The 22603-nt window shown below is 39.1% G+C and overlaps 1 protein-coding gene across 1 annotated transcript; it reads left to right on the top strand.

The window, feature by feature from the left end:
- Window positions 1-340: 340 nt before the first annotated feature.
- On the top strand, window positions 341-1063 carry LOC148016822 (pentatricopeptide repeat-containing protein At4g35130, chloroplastic-like). Its single transcript, XM_087662359.1, has one exon. It carries the CDS (start codon window positions 341-343, stop codon window positions 1061-1063), a length of 723 nt encoding a protein of 240 aa, XP_087518485.1.
- Window positions 1064-22603: the final 21540 nt, after the last annotated feature.

Here is a 22603-nt window from a genome sequence, read left to right as displayed (position 1 = left end):
TATATTAACAACACTCTTGTTAGTATCTATGGTAAATGTAGCAACATTTTAGAAGCAAAGAGCATGTTTGATATGTTGTTTGATCAGGACATTGTTGCATGGAATGTTATGATCTCATGATATTTTGAGTTGGGTAAGGCAGAGAAGGCTCTGCAGCTATATAGTCAAATGCTAGTTGAAGGAATGAGTCCCAATAAGCCAACATTTCTTGGTGTCCTCCAAGCATGTAGTTCACTTGCAGAGAAGGGATATACTATTGCTTTAGAGATTGGCAGGGCATTGCATGCTGATGCTGGCTCCAAAGGATTAACATTAGATTCTTGGTAGCACCCTTGTGAGTATGTATGGTAAGTGTGGAAGCATTGGAGAAGCACAAAAGGTGTTTGAGGAGTTTTCCCAGGCGGATGTTGTTTTATGGAATGCAATGCTTTTAGCATACATTGAACAGAATCAAGGAGAAAAGGCTCTAGATCTTTACAAAAAGATGCAAGAGGCTTGTATATTGCTGAATGATACAAAAATTATTTGTCTTCTACGGGCTTGCTGTGAAACAGGAAATATGGAGATATGCAAGCAGACTCATTTTGCTATAGTTTCGGTTATTTATCGTCTAGATCCTCTCATAATGAATACTCTCATTCATGCTTATGGAAACTGTGGAGGCACAGAAGAAGCACAAGCAAGGTTTGATGGGCTTCTGTCACCCACTATAGTCTCATTCAATGCATGCATTGCTGGTTATGCTCACGAATGTAATCTCTGTAGAAGCCTATGGGTGTTTGAAGAAATGCGACATGCAGGTGTAGATGCAGATAAAGTCACCTCCCTTTTACTTCTTGCAGTCTACAGTCACTCTGGTGTTGTTGACAAAGGCATTGAGTATCTCAATGGTATTCATACATATTCAGGACTATGTTTAGACCTGAAGCATTATGTGGCTATGATAGACCTCCTTGCACAGGCAGGAGAGTTTGGTAGAATGAGACTTCTATTATTGCAGTGCAGACTAACTGGTCCATTTGGATGTGCATTTTGGCAGCAGGCCATAAATATGGCAATGTGAGGGTAGAAGAGAGGCTAATGCATCCTTGTTTCACAGCAAAACCTGGGGGACTTTACTATGGAGGGAGTGCTCAATTGGGAGTGGCTGGGCCGCATTTCTGGTTAAAAAGGGGGCCACTTTTCTGGGGTGTATTATAGGCCTAGGGGAAGAAAAAAGGCTTTTTGGGACCTGCTTTGTATCCGATGGAAGGAAGCTCGAATGGGGAAGAAGAACAGTGATTCATGTCTATCTGCTTACTATTTTCTAAGGATTGGAATACTCTCTGGTACAGATGGATGATGTTGCTAAAGGAACAGGAAAAACATTACTTGCGAAGGTAGTTGTTGGTGATGCACGCCCAAAATCAGAGATATGCAGATCTATAGGGTCTCAAATCTTGATTGATGGAAAATCCTCGATATGCTATGGACTGTGCTTTGCATGGCATTGAAGTTCTTCTCTTCGATTACAATAACAGTTACCCTTGGAGCAAAACTGTGGATGGGCCTGTTCATCCTCTTATAACTAGAGTTCAAGATTGGCAAGAATCGAAAACAGCTTGTTTGCTTGTGCCTATGAGAGGAACTAAAAAGAATTTTTGTCAAGGAGGAGCTGAGATCTGCAAGCAAAAAAATTGGATGCCTGGATCTCATCAAATGCAATTTGCATGTAACTCATTTAAAACTATGGCCACTAGTCCCCTGCTGGACTCCTTTCGTGACCAGAACTTGAGATTTATTCCTCATACATAAAGTTCAGACTTCTAAAAGAGGTCTATGTAGAAGATCAATATGCAGATTTATTAATTTTCTTACAATCTTGGCTCATGAAGACCTACCAGGACTTCTCAATTCTCGCATTGTGCATTGGGCTTTCTCCTCTCGTGTCCATTGTTCAAATATGTGGCTAGTGGCTTGCACTCTTGCTTTGGTTCGGCAAATTTATTCAGAGAGGGAGTGGTAGGTTGTACTTATGAAGATGATCAAACATTGCGACTTATGAGCTAAAACATTGATGGAGATTCTCTGTAGGTGCTGTTGTTTGATGCTAATACAATTCACGGGTCTGTTCATAGTTGTAGCATGAAATTGGCATCGTGCAAGTTAATGGTCACGTCCTTTGTCATTAAAAAATCAATTTGCATACATCCACATATTTGACCGATGTAAAGAATTCCTGGTGCTGGCAGCACAGATAGACGGACATAGAGAGAGAGAGAGAGAGTCTGATAGAGGATTTCAAACTGGCAGACCATTTCACACCCCGACTTACGCATTCAGCTGCTTGAAAAAAGTTCTACCAGAGGAGACTGTAGAGAAGGTTGAGGGCATATCAAAGGGACGTGAAGGACTTTAGTTTTTTAGCAGCTAGTTTATAAATCAGATTTGTTTTTTTTAATGAAGCTGAAGCTGTTAATGTTGAACAGGGTTGCATTCAAATGGGTGAAGGGCAGCTAGTATTGCATACATTCAGGTCTATTTGCCACATTCAAGAGACCAAAAGACTTGAACAAGTTTATTATAGGGCCATTATCTGAAATTGAGGTGACCTTCTTTCAAATTGAATCATGATCTCGCTTGATTGATCTTCTATCCTGAAATTAGTCAAGGTCCTCTGTGGTCGCGACTTTGCTTTCGAAAACCCTTCGACAACGGGTAGAGAGGTCAAGCGATGGATCCCTCTCATTTCCTATTCTCTTTGTACCAAGTGTGATATGAGTCCGCTTCGATTCAAATGCTATGCACAAGAAGACTGCGGAATGCCTTGACCATTAGAATCTTGGTAAGATTCAGGTCGATCCTAATAGGGTTGGCGGATACATTTTGTTGTGCAGTAGACTGGGAAGCTGCTAACCGACAAATCCTGTGACATTCCGTAGAAGTGCCATGCAGTGTCTTTTAGATGGACTACTAAAACATGTCAAGGACCAGACACATTACAGCTGGTATCAGAGCAAACCAACAAAACAACACAATCAAGATAAGAATAAATCAAGAAGAGTGAAGTGGTGTTTTCACTAGAGAACATTTTTCTTTTACTCACTTCTAGATTGTTGTTGCTTCTAGACATACAACGAGGCATGGAGTAGGTTCCTCATATTTCGTATCATCTTCAGATTTGCTATGAATTCTTCAAGTTATCGTAGAAGAATCGACATGATGGGGATCCTGGATCGACTCTACAACCCTTCACCACTGTATGTGGAAAGGCATTGGACTTAGAGTATAGCTAACTGCTACATAGATGCCAACCGGTTTGCCTATTTTCAAAACAATTTGAAGAGGCTAAAATGGTTGGAGGACTTGAAGATTATCAAGTTATTCATCTTCCATGAGGCACATGTGAACTCAATCATGCACATTTGACGGTAACATGTAGAACAAACTTGATACATCTATGAGGAGGTGGTCAAAGGATAAATACGAATTCTATGCTTATCTAACTTGTTGCACATTATTGATGAAAAATAATCTGCTCATTGAGATCAATTGTGAAGAGATTTGTAGATGTAATCTTAATGCGAAAGTTTAAATTGAAACCAAATACAACCCCAAACACAAAATCAAAATCTCGTTGTCTTCGTGTGGGGGAGTCGAAGGTCTACCATCGGGGTTTAGAGCAGAAGAGGAGTGAGAGATTCAAGGTAAGGAGAGAGAGAAAAGATTGGGGTTTGATAAGTCTTGGGTTTTAGAGATGATTTAGTTGGAGAAGACGACCTCAAGGTTTATCATATACTTAGCATATATGAATGGCATCAAAGACTTTGACTCAATTACATCAAATGCTTGTGAGGTTAATAGACCATCACATGTAGAGATTTTATCTCAGATTTAATCCAAATATATATTTCAAATGCAAGCCCAAATGGATACAATTTCATGAATGCCAATGAACAACAACTCCAAGAAACAAGTATTTGAGTGGTAGATTCCACTACTTCCAAGACATAAAACCAAAAGCTCTTGAAATTCACTAACAAAGCTTTTAATTCACTTCAGCCCTGTTTTATAACAGTAATTTCCAGCCCATAAACAAGCCCCAAAAACATACATAAACTCAAGAATATGCCTCTCTATTCACTTCCAAATGAAGCCCTAATGTTTAGAGGTCAATACCAACACTTGCAACCACATAGATAACTTGATTTCCCTTCAAGAAGACAAGAACAATGGGCTGCCCTATTTATGATAGGTTTTAGCAGTCCAAATCAGTCCCATAGACCTCCAAGATCTCCCCTTTACTTGCCCCAAAGTCACTCAAGTAGTTGGGCACAAGAAGAGCTTCAATGGTCCATGAATACTGTAAGAGAACGGAAGAAGACGTTCATAAGAGCATGCTGAATACTTTATCTCTGTTTTTCCCTTTTATGGACTATCATACCACTCATTTTTGTGATACCAAATGGATGGGAAAAAATGACTCTCACCTTATTTGTTTGTATCTCCTCTCTATCATCATTTTGCTCTGTGTTTGCATGCTTTGGAGCATGCACCATAGTCTTCAACTCTCCCTCCATCTACCATAGGTGTGCAGGCCCGAAAATTGCGCCGAAAAATGCGGGCTGCACTCCTCTCCTGCTTCCACACAAAAGGTGGACCATATAGGTCACTTGCAAGTCACAAAAGTCTCTTACAGCCATTACTTCATGTCCCATACAAACCAAATGGACTTTGGGCACTATTCTTGATTTCCAAGCAAATACACCTCATGAACTAATGTGACATAACCTGTAAATTGTCAATTTCCTCCTGTTGATCAAGTTAAAGGACCTCATAGACTTAATTTTTGTCAATTTACATGATAGAAACTGAACATTGCATGTCAAGTTACAAAGGAACTTATGAGATTAAATGGCATCTAAGACAAATTTAGGTGAATAATGACTGGATTATGTATGAAAGTTTCTTATGTGAATCCTAATGAAGTTCTTCTACAAACATAAGAACTCCATGTTTTATTCCATGAATAGAAAACCCTTTGACATTCACCCCCTCCTAACGTGCACATCCTCCGGCATGTGCCACTTCATGAAATTGTAGGTTAAGGAGGCTCTTCTTCTGACATATCTTCATCTTCATCCTCTAAGTCTTCTTCTTCTTCCTCGTCTTCAAGTAGATGGCTCACATCCAAGTCATCAAGCTCATAAGTAGAATACTCTCTTCGTTTGAAGAGCTTGATACATTTGTCGGCTATTGGTATCTTAATCATGGTCCCGTCCATTTCAGCCAAAGTGTAAGTAGCATTATCATGAACTACCTTCACCACATATGGTCCAAACCATCGCTTGGCTAGCTTCCTATGAGCACTATACTGATTTTCTAGGCTGTTGTCATAGACAAGTACCCAGTCATTCTCTTGGATAGCTCTTGGACGGAGTCGATGACACTTGTCAAACCTCTTCTTATTATTCAACCTTACTGCCTTCACCCTTTCAATGGTTGACTTGACATCCTCTAGCCTTCTTTCAAGCTGCCTTATGCTCAAAATCAGTAGCTCTTCTCTATTTATGCCTTCATCCCAAGGCAAGATACTCCATGTGATAATAGACTCCTCAATAGGCATAATAGGTGGTAGCCATACATTAGTTCAGCCGGCATATAACTTGTCACTGCACTATGGGTAGTTCTATCAGCCCATAATGCGAATGGAAGCACTTTAGGCCATTCTCTCATCTTCCCTCTACAAGACTTTGCCAAAGCTTTGAGAATCTATTGATGACCTCTTTCACTCTTACCATTGCCTTTAGGATTGTAGGCTAATGTAAGAGATAGCTTGATTCCCAATTGAGCAAAGAAATGGCAAGCCTCATCAGCATCCAATTCTCCTCTATCAGCAGTTACTTTGGCAACACAGCCATACCTGTAAAACACTTCTTCAAGTAAAAATCTACAAACAGCTTGAGTGGACTTTGTTGTCAAGGCTTTTCCTTCCACCTGATTTGTGATATATTCTCTAGCAAGCACTAGATATCTCATGTTCCGAATTCCTGTAGGCATGGTTACTAAATCAACAACCCATCTGTAATGAATAGATAAAGGAAAGGTAGGTTGAAGCCCATCTCTATGCTTAACCATAGAGTACATTTGACAAACATGACAAGTCTCAACAAAATGCTTAATGTCTTTATACATGTTTTGCCACCAAAATTTATCTTTTATTTTGGCAAAAGTGCCCCATATGCCTCTATGGCCAGCCAATAGGCTTTCATGAAATTCTTGCATGACCTGTCTTTGAGTCTTCTTATCTCCTAGGACACGAACATGCACTCCTCCTTTCTTCTTCGCATGCCTCCAAAGGTAGCCGTCTTTGAGAAAGAAGCCATAAGCCTTTCTCCTAATTCTCTTGAACTCTTCATTAGTCCAATCTTCCTTCTTCGTCATAGTGCTCAAGAATTGGCCAATTTTTAGCCAATCATATGTATAATATTATTCCTTAAAACGAGAACAAACTAAAACAAAACATTGAGCATGCTATCTTTCAGCTGCCCACCATCCTTCCATGGTTGTTTCTTCATTCTTTGCTGCTATAAATTCTGTTATAGCAGCAGTAACTAATGTACTTGCCATAATTAATGATATACCTGCATTTATGACAGTTGTACCATCATTAAGAATAGTTATACTTGCTATTTTCAGATTTGAACCTGCAATTACAATATCATTTTCAGCAAATATAGACTCTGTTACTTCCTCATCCATCATCTCTTCTTCATCTTTATATCTGGCACGCGAAAGCATGTCAACAACTAGATTATCTCTTCCTGCAATATGTTTCAAATCAGGATTTAAAGATTTAATATAGGCTATCCATCTTAGCATAGCTGTGTCGAGAGTGGAATAGTTGGCAATCATGCCCAAGAGTGGAAGACAATCTGTTTCAACTACTACATGTGCACCCATGAAGTATTCCCGCTTCCCGATCACACTTCAATGCAGTTACAACTCCCCAAAGTTCTCTTTTAATTTGAGCATACCTCCTTTGACGTTCATTAAGAACCTTCACTCCAAAGCGGATTGCATACCTATTGCCCTCAAGATCATCTTGACCGATAGCCCATCCTATCCCAATAGGACTTGTGTCTACTATGAGGATGATAGGCTATCCATTAGAGTAATCAAACCTCTTCAAGGTGGGGACTGAAATCAGTAATTTCTTCAATTTTCGAACAGCTTGAGTATGCTCTTTTTCCCACATAAAGCTTTGGCCTTTTCTTAACAGTTGATAAAGATTTTCAGCAACATGAGCGAAGTGTGGGATCCAAATAAGATAAAAAACACACGCTCCAAGAAATCTTCTCACCTTCGAAACATTTGTGCATATTTTCCGCATTTTGTTGATGGCATTAATCTTGATTGGAGAAGGTTTTCGGCCATATGGTCCACACATATGCCCAACCACAAGAACTTCTTCAACTCCAAAAACAGATTTAGCTCTTGAAAGAGTAAGATGGACTTCTTCCAGTTTAGACAAGATTTGCGCACAATCATTAATATGATCGGAAACAAACTTGTGGCATCCAAGCTCATTGAGCTCTTCATTCTTATCATGAATTTCACATCCTTTGATCAATACATCATCAAGGAAAGGAAGAGTAATTTGGGGAATATAATCTCTCAATACTTTGTGCATGTCATTCATCATGTAAGCCACTGAATTTGTAGCTCCTTGGGGTAGAGTACACATGCAGACTAAACCGAGAGGCATCTTCATTGTGGTAATGTCTCGGCTCTCCAAAGCAAGATGGAATTGATCATAGCTCGAATATATATCATCCATGGAATAAATTGCTCTACCTACAAAAGCCTCAACAAATGCATCAACAATGGGCCCCGAACCAACATTTCTAATAGTGACTTTATTGACAGGCTGTAAATCTTGAATGAATCGCAAGGATCCATTCTTCTTAGGCACTGTAAACCATCAGTTAGAATACGAAGCTGAAGATGGCTCCAATATTTGCATCTTTATCTTTTTATTTAAAAGCTCCAGTAACTTAGGCAAATGAGCCCTTGGTACCAGATTTGGTGTAAGATTCCAAGGGATATGTGGGACCGTGAAAATCACCATTGGTGCCACAACACTTGGATCCACACAGCCAATTTCATGAGGTTGAAACGAAAAAGCTTTTCCATGTTTCTTTAATATCTGCATAAAAGCTTGCTTTTCAACTGGCAAGAGAAAAGAGTCTTCACCAATTTTTAGCTCTCGTAAGCTTTCAACTATAGATTGGTGACCAATATCTTTGGGGTCACGAAGACTTGGCTGTTTGGATGCCCTTTCAGCCAGTCCCTCACTTTTGGGAGGTAATGGAGTTGCCATCGGCTTGACCTTCTTGTCAACTATCTTGTACTTCGTTTCTACTCTTGCGTCATCCATGTTTAGCTGTCCAAAAGCTTCATGATTAGCAAATTCTTGAATTATGTCATAAATATCCAATGTGCATACATGTATGGACTGATTTTTAGCCTGATTTTCAGCATGAATAGCTACATGTATTTCAACCAATGTATAATTATAAGTCAACCCATAAAATAGTCCTAAAATTTCTTCATTTTTAGCCAAAACATCAACTTGCTTCAGCTCCCGTTCCATATGACATAAATGCTTTCTTTTAGCCCTATTCATGGCTAAAAACTGTTTATAACAGCCCACATTGTTGGCCATAAATACCTGCAAGTCAGCCTTTGGCATAGCCCCCTTTACATGTGGAGGCAAATGTTTATGGCATGAAGCACTGCCATAGCCTCCACTTAAAGCAGTGCAACCTGAAAACCCTTAAATTCTTGGGCATTAGGAGGCACAGAATGATCTCTCAATCGATCTCTATTCCGGTGATGATTTACACAAACAGTCAGAAATTGGACAGCTTTGTCATTATCCTTACTTCTTATCCGAGCATAAGATGAACCATCATCAAGGGCCTTTGTCTCCAAATGAGACTCAGAAATAAAAGGTTGACCAAGAATGATAGGATAGCTACAGGAATCTTGAACAAAGAAATGAAAATCATCTTTTACATTACCAATAGTTACCCGTACATAGAACATGCCACATAGAGATTGCCAGAAGAATTATTGGCTGCTCTCATGCGCCATCTCGGGTCCACATCTATGGGCCATCTGCCATTCTCATAGAGACTTCTTGACATGACATTGATCTCCGAACCATGGTCTATAAGGGCAACGCATGGAGTCTCTCTTTCTCCAATCTTGACAAGGATTTTAGTAGTTTCCCTTGCTCAATGGGTACGGGAATAGTGACTACTTGGAATAAAACGAGCATCAATCTCTTCTTGCATGTTGTGAAGAGGAGCTTCTTTCTTATGCATGGGCTGCTCTTTGGATTGAGAAGACCCCACCATAAAATTCTCTGCAATAGCTTCTTCAATTTTAGCTTCATAGATGTCTTCAATTTTGGCTTCTATGGCTGCAATCAACTCTTTGATTGCCTCCAATCGAATCCCTTTATTCATCTTCTCTTCATCCTGCAAATACACATGAAGAGCTTGCAAAAAAGCATGCACAGATTCTTCAGTTTCTTCACCAACATATTGTCTTTTCCGTTTAATTACATCAATTATTACATCATGAAATCCTCGTTTTGCAATTTTGAGAATTTCACCCAATGTAAATTCAATTTTGCTTCCAAGAATCCTTTCTTCTAGGATCCGCTTGAGATCCGTCGCAGTCTCTATGTTCAGACTGTAGCTTGTAGCCGGAATGTTTGTCTTTTCTCTTTCCTTCCGTCTTCTTTGCTTGTGGGGTATCTTCCATAACATGCTCTGGCGATGGTGGTGGATTTTCAGTAGCCTTCTGCTGATCCAGTTTACTTCTTATCACACATTTGGTTGGCCCTAAAGAGGAGGGACCGGCAACATCTTCTTCTCTTTTCTTCTACCACAGCTTCTTGACTATTGATTTCAGCCAACCAAGCAAAAGTTGAAAATGAATCAACCAGCTCGGTCCATCCGGTTCTTCCTCGGATGCATTGACTGGCAGTAGTCAAATCATCTTTGGACACCTTGCCTCACTCCATGCGATCTAAGGCCTACTTACATCATCTTTACATGCTTTAACAATTTCATTGGTTGGCTCAATTTGCAGCCCATAGATTGCTACATCAACAGCTGCATAGGCTATTCTTGTTGCCAAATCTTCCAGTCTTTTCTTCATGTCACCATTACCAAAATTTGGCTCAAGAGGAAGCCTACTTTTGGTCGCATGAATTTTACCATCCTTCCAAAAAACTAATTTTTGCGCCTTAGCTTCACGGAATGCACTGCACTCCCTCTTATCATGCTATAGGCTGTCACACCAGATACAGCGTCTTTTGAAGCCTTCTCGTATGGGTCTTTGGGCAGTTGTCCACCCTCTTTCTTCCACTTTCACATCAAGCCTTCCACCTTGGAATTAATCTCTGTTAGATTAAGATGGAGATCTCGCATGCTTTTGATCAGCTCGTCCATGACATCATTCTTTGGAGGTGGAACAGCACGATTTCTTGATTGATGGACCATAGAAACAGGAGGTCGAGATACACGAACATGCTCTTTTATGGACTCAGATGGTGCAATGGTAGAACCCCACCTTTGGCACATCCACTCTCTCCGAGCAATCATATTAATTGCTTCAGTGACATTACCCCAAGCAGTCTTTAATCTTGTCTCAGAGTCAGGATCTTCAAGTCGATCAGTCAGCTTCTCTTGAAGAAAAGGATCCGCAGCCTTTAGAAACAATTCAATCTTCTGGCTCTCCATACTCTGCTAATCATCAAGATCTAGCTAAGAAAATTTACTTTCAAATTCGCAGTGAAGAGCAGTGGCAGTTAGTCCCTTATTGGGCCTTTCAACCCATTCAGTGAAGATTTTCTTTGTCATGAGGCCAGAATCTTCAAGAAAGAATTCTTCTCGAAGAGCCTTCTTGAATGCAGATCATCCCGCATCTTTTTGGAAAAGACCATGAATCCGGTCTTGAAGGCCATGCACGGCCAAACGGGCAAAGTATCAGCTCCAAGCATGATGAGGGACCCCAAAGAAGACCATCTTGTCAGTATAAAGGTGGATAAAAGAGGACACATTTTGCCCATTAAATGGCTTGAGCTCCTGCCCAACTGCTTTAATGGCAACAACATCATTCCACTCTTTATCTTGCCTCCGTTGTTGCTACAATTGCATCTGCTACTGAAATTGCAATTGTTGTTCTTGGTTCTCTTGCATCAGTCAAACCAACTGCTGCAAGGCATCTCCTCCCGAACTTGATGATTCTCCCATTGTACTTTCTCTTCTGCAGCTGACCTTCACGTCAGGTTCACCACTGTCATCGTGTGGGGGGTTTGAAGGTCTACCACCAGGGTTTAGAGTAGAAGAGGAGTGAGAGATTCAAGGTAAGGAGAGAGAGAAAAGATTGGGGCTTGATAAGTCTTGGGTTTTAGAGATGATTCAATTGGAGAAGAAGACCTCAAGCTTTATCATATACTTAGCATACATGAATGGCATCAAAGACTTTGACTCAATTACATCAAATGCTTATGAGGTTAATAGACCATTACATGTAGAGATTTTATCTCAGATTTAATCCAAATACATATTTCAAATGCAAGCCCAAATGGATACAATTTCATGAATGCCAATGAACAACAACTCCAAGAAACAAGTATTTGAGTGGTAGATTCCACTACTTCCAAGACATAAAACCAAAAGCTCTTGAAATGCACTGACAAAGCTTTAATTCACTTCAACTCTGTTTTATAATAGTAATTTCCAGCCCATAAACAAGCCCCCAAAACATACATAAACTCAAGAATATGCATTTCTATTCACTTCCAAATGAATCCTTGATGTTTAGAGGTCAATACCAACACTTGCAACCACATAGATCATTTGATTTCCCTTTAAGAAGACAATAAAAGTGGGCTGCCCTGTTTATGACAGGTTTTAGCAGTCCAAATCAGTCCCATACACCTCCAAGATCTCCCCTTTACTTGCCCCAAAGTCACTCAAGTACTTGGGCACAAGAAGAGCTTCAATGGTCCATGAATACTGTAAGAGAATGGAAGAATACGTTCATAAGAGTAGGTTGAATACTTTGTCTCTATTTTTCCCTTTTATGGGCTATCATACCACTCATTTTCGTGATACCAAATGGATGGGCAAAAATGACTCTCACCTTATTTGTTTGTATCTCCTCTCTATCTTCATTTTGCTCTGTGTTTGCATGCTTTGGAGCAATAACCATAGTCTTCAGCTCTCCCTCCATCTGCCACAGGTGTGTAGGCCCGAAAATTGTGTGGAAAAATGCGGGCTGCACTCCTCTCCTGCTTCCACACAAAAAGTGGACCATATAGGTCACTTGCAAGTCACACAAGTCTCTGCCATTACTTCATGTCCCATACAAACCAAATGGACTTTGGGCACTCTTCTTGATTTCCAAGCAAATACACCTCATGAACCAAAGTGATATAACCTGTAAATTGTCAATTTCCTCCTAATGATCAAGTTAAAGGACCTCATAGACTTAATTTTTGTCAATTTACATGATACAAACTGAAAATTGCATGTCAAGTTACAAAGGAACGTCTTATGAGATTAAATGGCATCTAAGACAAATGTAGGTGAATAATGAGTGGATTATGTATGAAAGTTTCTCATGTGAATCCTAATGAAGTTCTTTTGCAAACATAAGAACTCCATGTTTTATGCCATGAACAGAAAACCCTTTGAAATTGTTCCCGCACTAAGCTCGACAAAGGCACAAGAGAAGAAGTTTCTTCTCAAACAAATTAAACCACTAGAATTTGATGGGAAAGGGAAGACCGTTGAAGCCAATGTTGAAATATGGATTGAGTCCATGGAGGATTACCTTAGTACAACAAGAACAGTACTTCAAAACTAAGCTATGATTGCCAAGTTCAAACTCACTAGCAAAGCTAGGCTCTAGTGGAAGCAGTGGTGTAAAGATCAAGCAGTCGTAACTTGGGACAAGCTAAAAGCAGTGCAAAGAATGTACATGCCACCTACATACAAAACTCAGAAGATGAATGAGTTCTTTAAGTTGAAGCTATTGGGTCTGTCTTTGGAGCCGTACTACTCAAATTTTTTCTCCTTGTTAATATATGCCCCAACAATGAGTATTCCCAACAAGTCTCTAAGTTCTTTGATGGGCTAAATCCACCAATGAACACTCGATTGGAATTAATGCATCTTTCAGATTTATAAAATGCGTTGATAAGAGCGGGACCCATTGCCTAAGAAGTCCACAACCAAAATCCAGGAATAACAGACCCTGGTCTCACAAAGAAAAAAATCTAGGGATGTTGAAAGCTCAATTTAAAAGGGTGCAAAGAGAGAGTCAATGCCAACGGAAGAAGTCGAAGGCAAATGCAATTAGTGACTTTGTCCCCACTCAAAGAAATGACCAAAATCTGCAATGTTTTTACTGTAAGAAACTTGGATACTTCAAAAGAGAATGTCCCAAACTTGGCGAAGATCGTCGTCAAGGAAAATCTAGTGGGCAAGCTAGGGCTACCTGTGGCTATGGTCGCACAGTAATGGGAAGGGCAAAAACTTACATTGTCACCATTAAATAAATCAATGAAGAAGAATATCCTCCATGGTTGGTGAATATACTGAACGAAGAAATTTCCTAGTTGTACCTTTGCAGTCTAATGTCATTATCTTAGGTATGCCTTGGCATCATCAGTATAATCCTGACATAGATTATTCTACGCATTCAATTAAAATTTACTTTCAAGGAAAACAAATCACATTGCATGGTATGTAGGCTTCTAATAATTTTCCACTGCTTACTCATACTCAAGCTAAACGTACATTATGTAAAAGTAGCAAATCTTATTTAATTTGGATGAATGAATTTTAAAGCTTAAAAAAAACATATGCATCCTAGGCATACACAATTTCTTGCTCAATTTAAAGATTGTTTTACTGATGATTTACCACCTGGACTACCACCTACACGTCCTGAAGATCACAAAATAGCTTTAATTCCTGGTACACAACCACCATGTAAAGCACCATATAGGCATAACCAAATTGAACAGAAAGAAATTCAAAATCAAATAGAAGAATTTCTTAACCAAGGATTAATTAGATCTAGTAGTTCTCCATTTGGCGCACCTGTTTTATTAGTAAAGAATAATAATAATACTTATCGCATGTGCATTGATTATCGTGCCCTGAATAAAATTACAATTAAGAATAGATATCCGATTCCTAGGGTAGATGATCTTATGCATAAACTACAAGGTTTTGCCATATTCAGTAAGATAGATCTTAAATCTTGTTATCATCAAGTAAGATTGGATACAACTTATATATTCAAAACTGCATTTAGAACACAATTTGGACACTATGAATTTCTAGTGATGCCTTTTGGTTTAACTAATGCACCTACTACATTTAGTCGAATGATGAATCGCATATTTTTAAAATATCGGCATTGTGTTATAGTGTTCTTTGATGATATATTAGTATTCAATAAAAATGAGAATGAGAATTATGAACATCTGTCTTTAGTTTTCAAGTTGTTAAAAGATAATCAATTGTATGCTAATCCAGAAAAGAGTGAATTCTTTCAAATAGAAATTGAATATCTAGGACACATTGTTTCATAAGAAGGTATTAAGGTTGACCCTAAAAAGATAGAAGCAATTGTAAATTGGCCCATACCCAAAAATGTGCATAAGTTACATTCTTTTCTAGGTCTTGCTAGTTTCTACAGAAAGTTTGTGTGAAATTTCTCATTACTTGCATTACCTTTGACTAAACTTTTAAAGAAGGGTATTGTTTATTATATGGGCAGATTTCATTCAAAGTTTTCATCCCCTTATACAATATCTACCAGGAAAAGAGAATGTTGTAGCCGACACTTTAAGTAGAAGACCAACAATTCATAATATTTCTATGATATCATTTGATTCCCTTATTCCTATGAAAGATACTTATCATCAGGATATTACTTTTCAAGCTGATTAGAATAAATTAGTTGCAAATAATTGGATTCCTATTGATTCACTATCTTACAATAATGGATTCATGTTTTATGAAAAGAGATTATGTGTGACAGTTCCATTTAGATCATTTGTTTTGCATGAGATTCATTGTCCTCCATATCAAGGTCATAGAGGTATTATATCTACTTTGTGTACATTGACTGAAGATTTTTATTGGCCACATATGGACATTGATGTATCTAACTTTGTTTCTAAATGTTTAGTTTGTCAAAGAGTGAAAAGACACCATGGTAAACAATATGGTTTACTAATGCCATGATCTATTCCATCACGACCATGGGAGCAGATTTCAATGGATTTTATTACTGGTTTACCTAACACTAAATCTAACCATGATATGATTTGGACTATTGTGGACAGGTTTAGCAAACAAGCATATTTCATTCCATGCAAGAAAACTTTAATTGCATCTCAAGCAGCTCACTTGTTTTTTAAAACAATGTTTACTAATCATTGTTTACCAAAAGTTATTATTTCTGATCGTGATTCTAGATTCTGTAATAATTTTTGGATTACTTTGTTTGCTAACTTAGGAACAAAGATTGATTTTTCATCTGTATTTCATCCTGAAACTAATGGTCAAACAGAAGCTACTAACAGTACTATTTTAGATCTTTTACGTGCTTACACTATTTCAAAACCACACACATGGGATACACATCTACATTTACTTCAGTTTGCATATAACAATACACTACACATAGCTACAAAGAAAGCACCATTTGAAGTTATTTATGGATATAGATTACCTACACCTGTTGCATCATTATCAAATAAAATTCATACTGCTGATGATATTGCTAACATGCACGCTACTATTTTTTATGAAGTTAAAGATATGATTGCCAAAGCCCAGCAATCATATGAAAAACAAGCCAATAAGAAAAGACAAGCCATGAATTTCAAAGTTGATGACTATGTTTGGCTGCGAATAGATAAACGTAGATTACAAAGTGTAGATAAACACCCAGTTGTGAAATTAGCACCTAGATTCTATGGACCATTCAAGATCATATACAAAATTAATGACAATGCATTTAAACTAGAACTACCACAATATTGAAAAATTCACAACACCTTTCATATTAGTTTATTATGACCCTTTAGAGGCCAATTACCTGTACACCCTGTCAATGAAAACTCACCTTTGCTAGATGAAGAGACTGAAATCCTTGAGCCTGAAGCTATTATAGATACTGACTTTATGACCACTAGAACTGGCCATAGATATTCTAGATATTTGGTCAAGTTTAAAAACCATCCTGTTGAAGAGGCCCAATGGATGCACGCTAGAGACTTAAATGCTTTCCCCACTCTGTTAGCTCCACATTGAGCTAATAGCAATTGAGGACAATTGCTATCCCACCCCGGGGGTATGATGCCAGGAGGCATATTACATGGTGGATTCCGTGAGGTTTTACGGTGGATTCTGTAAACTTTTATTACCGAGGCTCATACACAAAGTGGATTTTTTGTGCGAGAAGTCGATGGGGACGCCTATCCTTTTAGGGCATTTTGTTAATTTAGTGTGTACATGGGTGATTCCATAGCAGGTGATTTGGCAAAATACATATTTAAATTAATAAACGTTTATGAGTTTAGAGTGCACACTCGTGATAAATTAAGGTTAGGATTGATTTCTAACCAATTAATTTATTTATGTAGCTGAAGACTGCTAGGTATTCACTTTTGTCGGTTTAATTGTATTATTTTACTAACGATTGTGAATGCTTCAGTTGATGTGTAGAGATAGCCGCGGTGGTAGTGGAAAGCATTGGAGGATAGCGTGTATTGGAGATAGCAGCGGTGGTAGTGGAAAGCATTGGAGGATAGTGTGTATTGGAGATAGCAGTGGTGGCAGTGGAAAGCATTGGAGGATAGCGTGTATTCAAAGTTATCGTCAATATTTTGATGGGCGCATACCTTAGGCATGGCGCCTATATTTTGTCGCACTTATTTATCAAGGTGCTTGATATTTATTTATTATTTATGTATGCGCATGGGTGCACGATTTAGATATTTGTATTTGGACATTGTATTTGGGTACACCTGACTTCTTGGGTGCCCATTAGTTTTATTTCTATTTGGCACAAAAGCAAACTCAAAAGCCAAAGCATGCTATTTTGTAATTTGGGCTATTATTTGAGCTTAAAGATGATTAATATATAAAATACATGCTTTGTGGAGCGCTCACACAAGGCACGGGGGGAGATTGCACCCAATTGGTCTCTTGTTCATGTCGTGCAAGTTTTCTACATTGATTTGTGTGCAAAAAGTAGAGTTCTTTTGTTCTTGGGGACCTTCTCACGCTCACTACACGCGCTTATGGCATTCGATCTATGCACCAATAAGTATAGCAGCCATGTGTTTTGGGACTATGACGTTGGCTGGGCAGGTTCTATGCACGATTGGAATGTTTTTCAATGTTCAAACGTAGGAAAATGATGCACAAACAAAGCTTTGGGACAATACTGTCTACTAGGCGATTATGCTTATCCTGCACGCTTTTGGATACTTCCTCCTTTCAAGGGTAGTAAGGATGGGCTATCTCCGAAACATTATTATTGGAATTACATACAATCAAGTACTCCTATACCAATTGAAAGGGCATTTGGCATCCTTAAAGCGTGATTCCGTATATTGTTAAAGAGATGTGACATGCTTTTACAAAATGTCTCAAAGATGGTGGCAGCATGCCTTGTTTTACATAGTATATGCATTGTGCATGGAGATAGTTTTGATGATGCATAGATACATGAAGCGACAACAGAACTTGAGAGAGAAAGTAATGTGCCTCGTCAAGACATGGACCAACAAAATAGTTTGAGGAATGTATTAGCAGAGGTTGCTACGTTAACTAACACAAGTACCACATAAGCAATACAAAGAGCTCAAGCAGCGGAGCCAACACAGGAAGCAAGCCATCTTGGGGGGGACATCTCGAAGAGACAACATTGCTCGAGCCATGTTTCGAGAGAGGGAGAATGCAAATGTGAGAACAGTCTTTGGTGATTCTGACTCTCTAGAGGAGATGGACGATGAAGACAACAGTGAGTAAACTTCTTTAGCATCTGCAGTGTAGGTGGAAAGGCCTAGTCTGCTATTATCAGGCCTTCCAGTGTAGCAACCTCCATGAACTCAAGGACAGCCTATAAATGTAGTCCTTGCTCAACCTCAAGCATGGTAGTGTGTTTCTCAATATGCTCAAAGTGGCATGTTCACTGTAGGGGCCATGTAGACTTCTGTTGTAGTGCCTTCAAGCCTCTCTAGTGCAAGCAATGCAGGTGGTTTGCTGCAACAAGCTCCAACTTTGAGTTCAGGATAGTCACCTGCCATATTGGCATTGGGAAGTATCATGCCATAGGGCTATTAAGCAGCAGCAGCAGTAGAAGGGAAAGTTGAATTCATCGCAAGGTATTGTCAGAACATGTCTTCTAACATGAAAGAGCTTTTGAGCAAAGTACGGTTTATCGCGAGTGTAGAGCAAATTCAGTAATTCCACATCGAACCTTCTTCCAACCCCTGACAGGCATATGCTGAAATCTCCATGTCTTCTAAAATATACACCCTAGCAATACCTTGAACACATTAGCAGAGTGGCCACAACCACAACAACAACCACAGGTGTGACAACTTCGGCAACAGCTGTGCAGACACAGTTTCAACCACATCAACTTCATTTGCAGCAACAACAGCCCTTGCAGCTCCAACAAATAGCTCTTATGCGACACTATGTTGTAGCATTTGGCTATTTTCAAATAGAAATTGCAACAGTAGCCCTTGCAGCTCCAACAAAAAACTCTAATGCAGCATTATGTTGTAGCATTTGGCTATTTTCAAGTAGAAATGCAACACTATGTTGTAGCATTTGGCTATTTTCAAATAGAAATTGCAGCAACAATAACTTCAATAGTAGTAACAATAGCCCTTGCAGCTCCAACAAACAGCTATAATGCAAATTTTATGTTGTAGCATTTGGGTATTTTCAAACAGAAATTGCAGCAACAGCAACTCTCTTTGCAACAACATCAACTTTCTTTGCAACAGCAGACTCCATCACTGCTTCAGCATCAAGCAGTCCTTCAACAACAACCACTATCAGGTCTGCAATAGTAGGTGATTTTACCACTCCAACAACAATCTGCCTTGAAATCTCTTGCATGAGAAGTTGGCACAACAACAACAACCTCAATCACATTTGCAACAGTAGCACTAGGCATCAGCTTCGTTGGCAGCTTTGATGCCTCAAACTCAGGCCCCTCCTCTAACACAATCAGCCCATACTGTTAAGCACAATCACATACAAGTAAGTAATTTTCAGTCATCCTTGCGTGATTTTTCTAATTTTTCAATCATCCTTGCATCTGCAGCGTAGGTGGAAAGAGGGGTGGTGTGCTAAAATTTTTTCCCTCTTTCAACCTTTCTGCAGAGAGCTTGGTAGAGCGATGCCTCAACAACATGGTGAAGAGGTTCAAATCCCCTACTCTCTTTTTTATTACTAAATGAGGACCTGCCTTAATCCTACCTTACTTTTGCCTTCTCCCTTTTTGAATTGAGCTTCTACTCCTACCTTACCCCAATGAATGAGGACCTGTTGGTACTGAAAATGGAGAGAAACCTACAGTCAAAGTCTCTCTAGGTGGTTGTACCATGAAAGCTAGTGAGCAGTATTGTGCCATGAAAGCTAGTGAGGAGTATTATGGCAAGTCATACCAGTTGATTTTAACCAAAAAACAATCTAAATTATTTGTCACACATAGGATGAGGGTAGGCCGCAGTGATACCATGATGCGAAAGTGAATGAGCTTCCAAAAACATAGCTAAAAATGGATAATCTATACAAAAAGTGACCTTTGCTATAGTGTGTACTACTCATATAACTACACCCTTGTACTCGTGGTTGTGCTTCTATGGGTTCACTTTGTATTTCTTTATAATCCACACTTCCTAATAACTGAAATGTCATTGAGCTACACATAATTAAATCTGGCTGAAAATGGGTAATCTGTACAGAAACTGGCCTTTGCTATAGTGTGTACTACTCATATAACTACACCCTTGTACTCGTGGTTGTGCTTTTGTGGGTTCAGTTTGTATTTCTTTATAATCCACACTTCCTAATAACTGAAATGTCATTGAGCTACACACACGATTAAATCTGTGTGCTCCAAACATAGCTGAAAAATGGATAATTTGTACAGAAACTAGCCTTTGCTATAGTGTGTACTCCTCATATAACTACACCCTTGTACTTGAATAAAATTTTTCCAAGGGCCCTTGTCTCAGTCAAGCTACAATCCATAGTCCTTGTTATTATTACAAATTCTACAATTACAACAAAATTACAACACAAGGAACAATTGCAAATAGAATGGACTAGCTATGGTGGGCGTCGAGTATCAGACATGGAGAACAAAGCAAGACATGCAAAAGCTTTATAATGCTTTTAGTTTTATTGGTGACTTTTTTTAAAGTTTTATTAGTCAATTTAAAGTGTTTAATCAAGTAATCTTATAATAATTATTATGAGAATGATGATCAACATTTGTAGCGTCCCTTCATTCACATGCGATTCAGGAAGTGTCTGGTGCGTAGGTGGTGGTCGGTGTGTAAACAATTGCGGACGGAAGATGGACAGACACTTATTGATAACAAAAAGTGTCCACTGCCTAGTGTGTAAGCAGGTGGTGGTGTCTGTCCAAGTCAACTTTTCCTATGCCCACCAATTGGGCGCTGATTGGGCGAGAAATGGCAGTGTGTAACTAGCCTGAGAGCGACCAGGGTAGTTGTCAAGCGACAACCTTGGTTGATGCGGCTATCTTTCAAGGCCATTGGATCAGGAGGCTAGAGAGCCCATATTCCTCGGTTGGAGTTGCATTATGACCAAGGAGTTCAGTTCTTAGTATGCTAGGCAACCACGTAACTTCGGGGCTGTTGTGGCCGTTTCTATAGGGCTAGTGTGGGCAACAACCTCACGGGCCATACGATTGTGGCTTATCGCGCGACACGCACATGGGCTTGATGTAATCAGACCAATGTGCTCGTTGAACGAAGCTTGCGGCCGTTACTTATGAGGACCAATGTGACTACCTTCCTAGGTGGATGGGCAGGTACTTATCAGGGCTAAAGCCAAAAATCAATAATCTTGCATGCGGGCTAGGTGGTCACAAACCTTTGTGACCAGTCTTTAGGAATGTTGGTAAGGAAATTCCAAAAGGCAATCCACTGGGCTAATATCACAAGTCCGAACACTTATCTACTCCTAAACCTTTAAAAAGCGTGAAAATTTATGAATAATCACACACACTACATACATGCATATGCACATCACCTCTGCATCACAAGTCACAATACACACACACAATGCACCTATTCTATCCTAATGTATTCCAATAGAGTGTCCAACACTCACCCATAGTCCTAGATCCTCAGAGTCCCACACCCACGTCCAATTCTAATGATCTAAACAATACACTAGGCAGTCACCTAGGGAAGTTTGGTCTAGTCTCGGACAAGCTAGGTAGTTATATCCTAACTAGTCTAGGTGGTGCTAGTCCTTGGCAATGGTGCCAATGTTTGCAAGTCACCATGACGGATGTGTGTAGCATAGCAAGAAATCCTCAATATGAAATGTCAATGGAGGATGTAGCTAACCCAAATAGTGCATGGAGGTGGCTATGTAGAAAAGAAGATAGCCAAGAAGTCATAAGTAACTATATGGATGCGTGTAGTCACTACAACAAATCTTGTAAAAATTGACACAACTAAGTTAAATTGGATGCTAAAGTGTCTCTAAGTGCCAATTTAACTTAGAATTTTGCTACAAACCCTTAGATAATGTCCTAGTCATCTAACATTGGGATGCGTTTCTAGAGGTTGATGGGCAACTTGGTCCAAATGATGCACAAATCTTATGGCCTTTACTATCCTCTAGGTCTCTACAATACTCCTATGTGAATAGAACAATAGTAGAACTCATTTATCATACAAAATCTGACTTAGTATCATTCAAGAACACTCATATCAAGCATATGCAACTTTCATCAAAACAAAAAATCACACATCATAACATAAGAGGGACAATACAAGATGTAATCTTAATATATATGGGGTGAATCAAATACATGATCGTGAAGATATGAGCTCAAGAATGCTTGATCGCAATAATCTGCACTCAAGCAAGCTCTCTCACAAAACTAAAACTAAACTTACACAAAATGGCCATTAAATCACTTTTATACACCTACTCGAGGTAATTGGCTTGGATTGCACCTAAGTCTAGGATTTGACATACGTTGTTGTGCTGCTGCGCATCCGAGTCGTATACACCTCGATTTCTTTTGTTGTGCATTTGTGTTATTTTCTCCGTGTGATTCATTGTTTGTGTGATGCATTTTGATAATCCGCATCCAATGTATATATTCCCTTAGTGCGTATGTATGATTTTGTTTGGATGCATGATGTGTGTGCGTTAGAAAAATATGAATAATGATTCCAAAGGACATTATCAAGCTGATAATTTTAATGATAAAC

This window comes from Lygodium microphyllum, chromosome 22 (genome assembly GCF_053477565.2).
Source record: "Lygodium microphyllum isolate KBCC chromosome 22, Lygodium_microphyllum_v1.1.10, whole genome shotgun sequence".
Taxonomy (NCBI): Eukaryota; Viridiplantae; Streptophyta; class Polypodiopsida; order Schizaeales; family Lygodiaceae; genus Lygodium; species Lygodium microphyllum.
The sequence above is the reverse complement of the archived record's forward strand: the minus strand, read 5'-3'. Positions and strand labels throughout refer to the sequence as shown.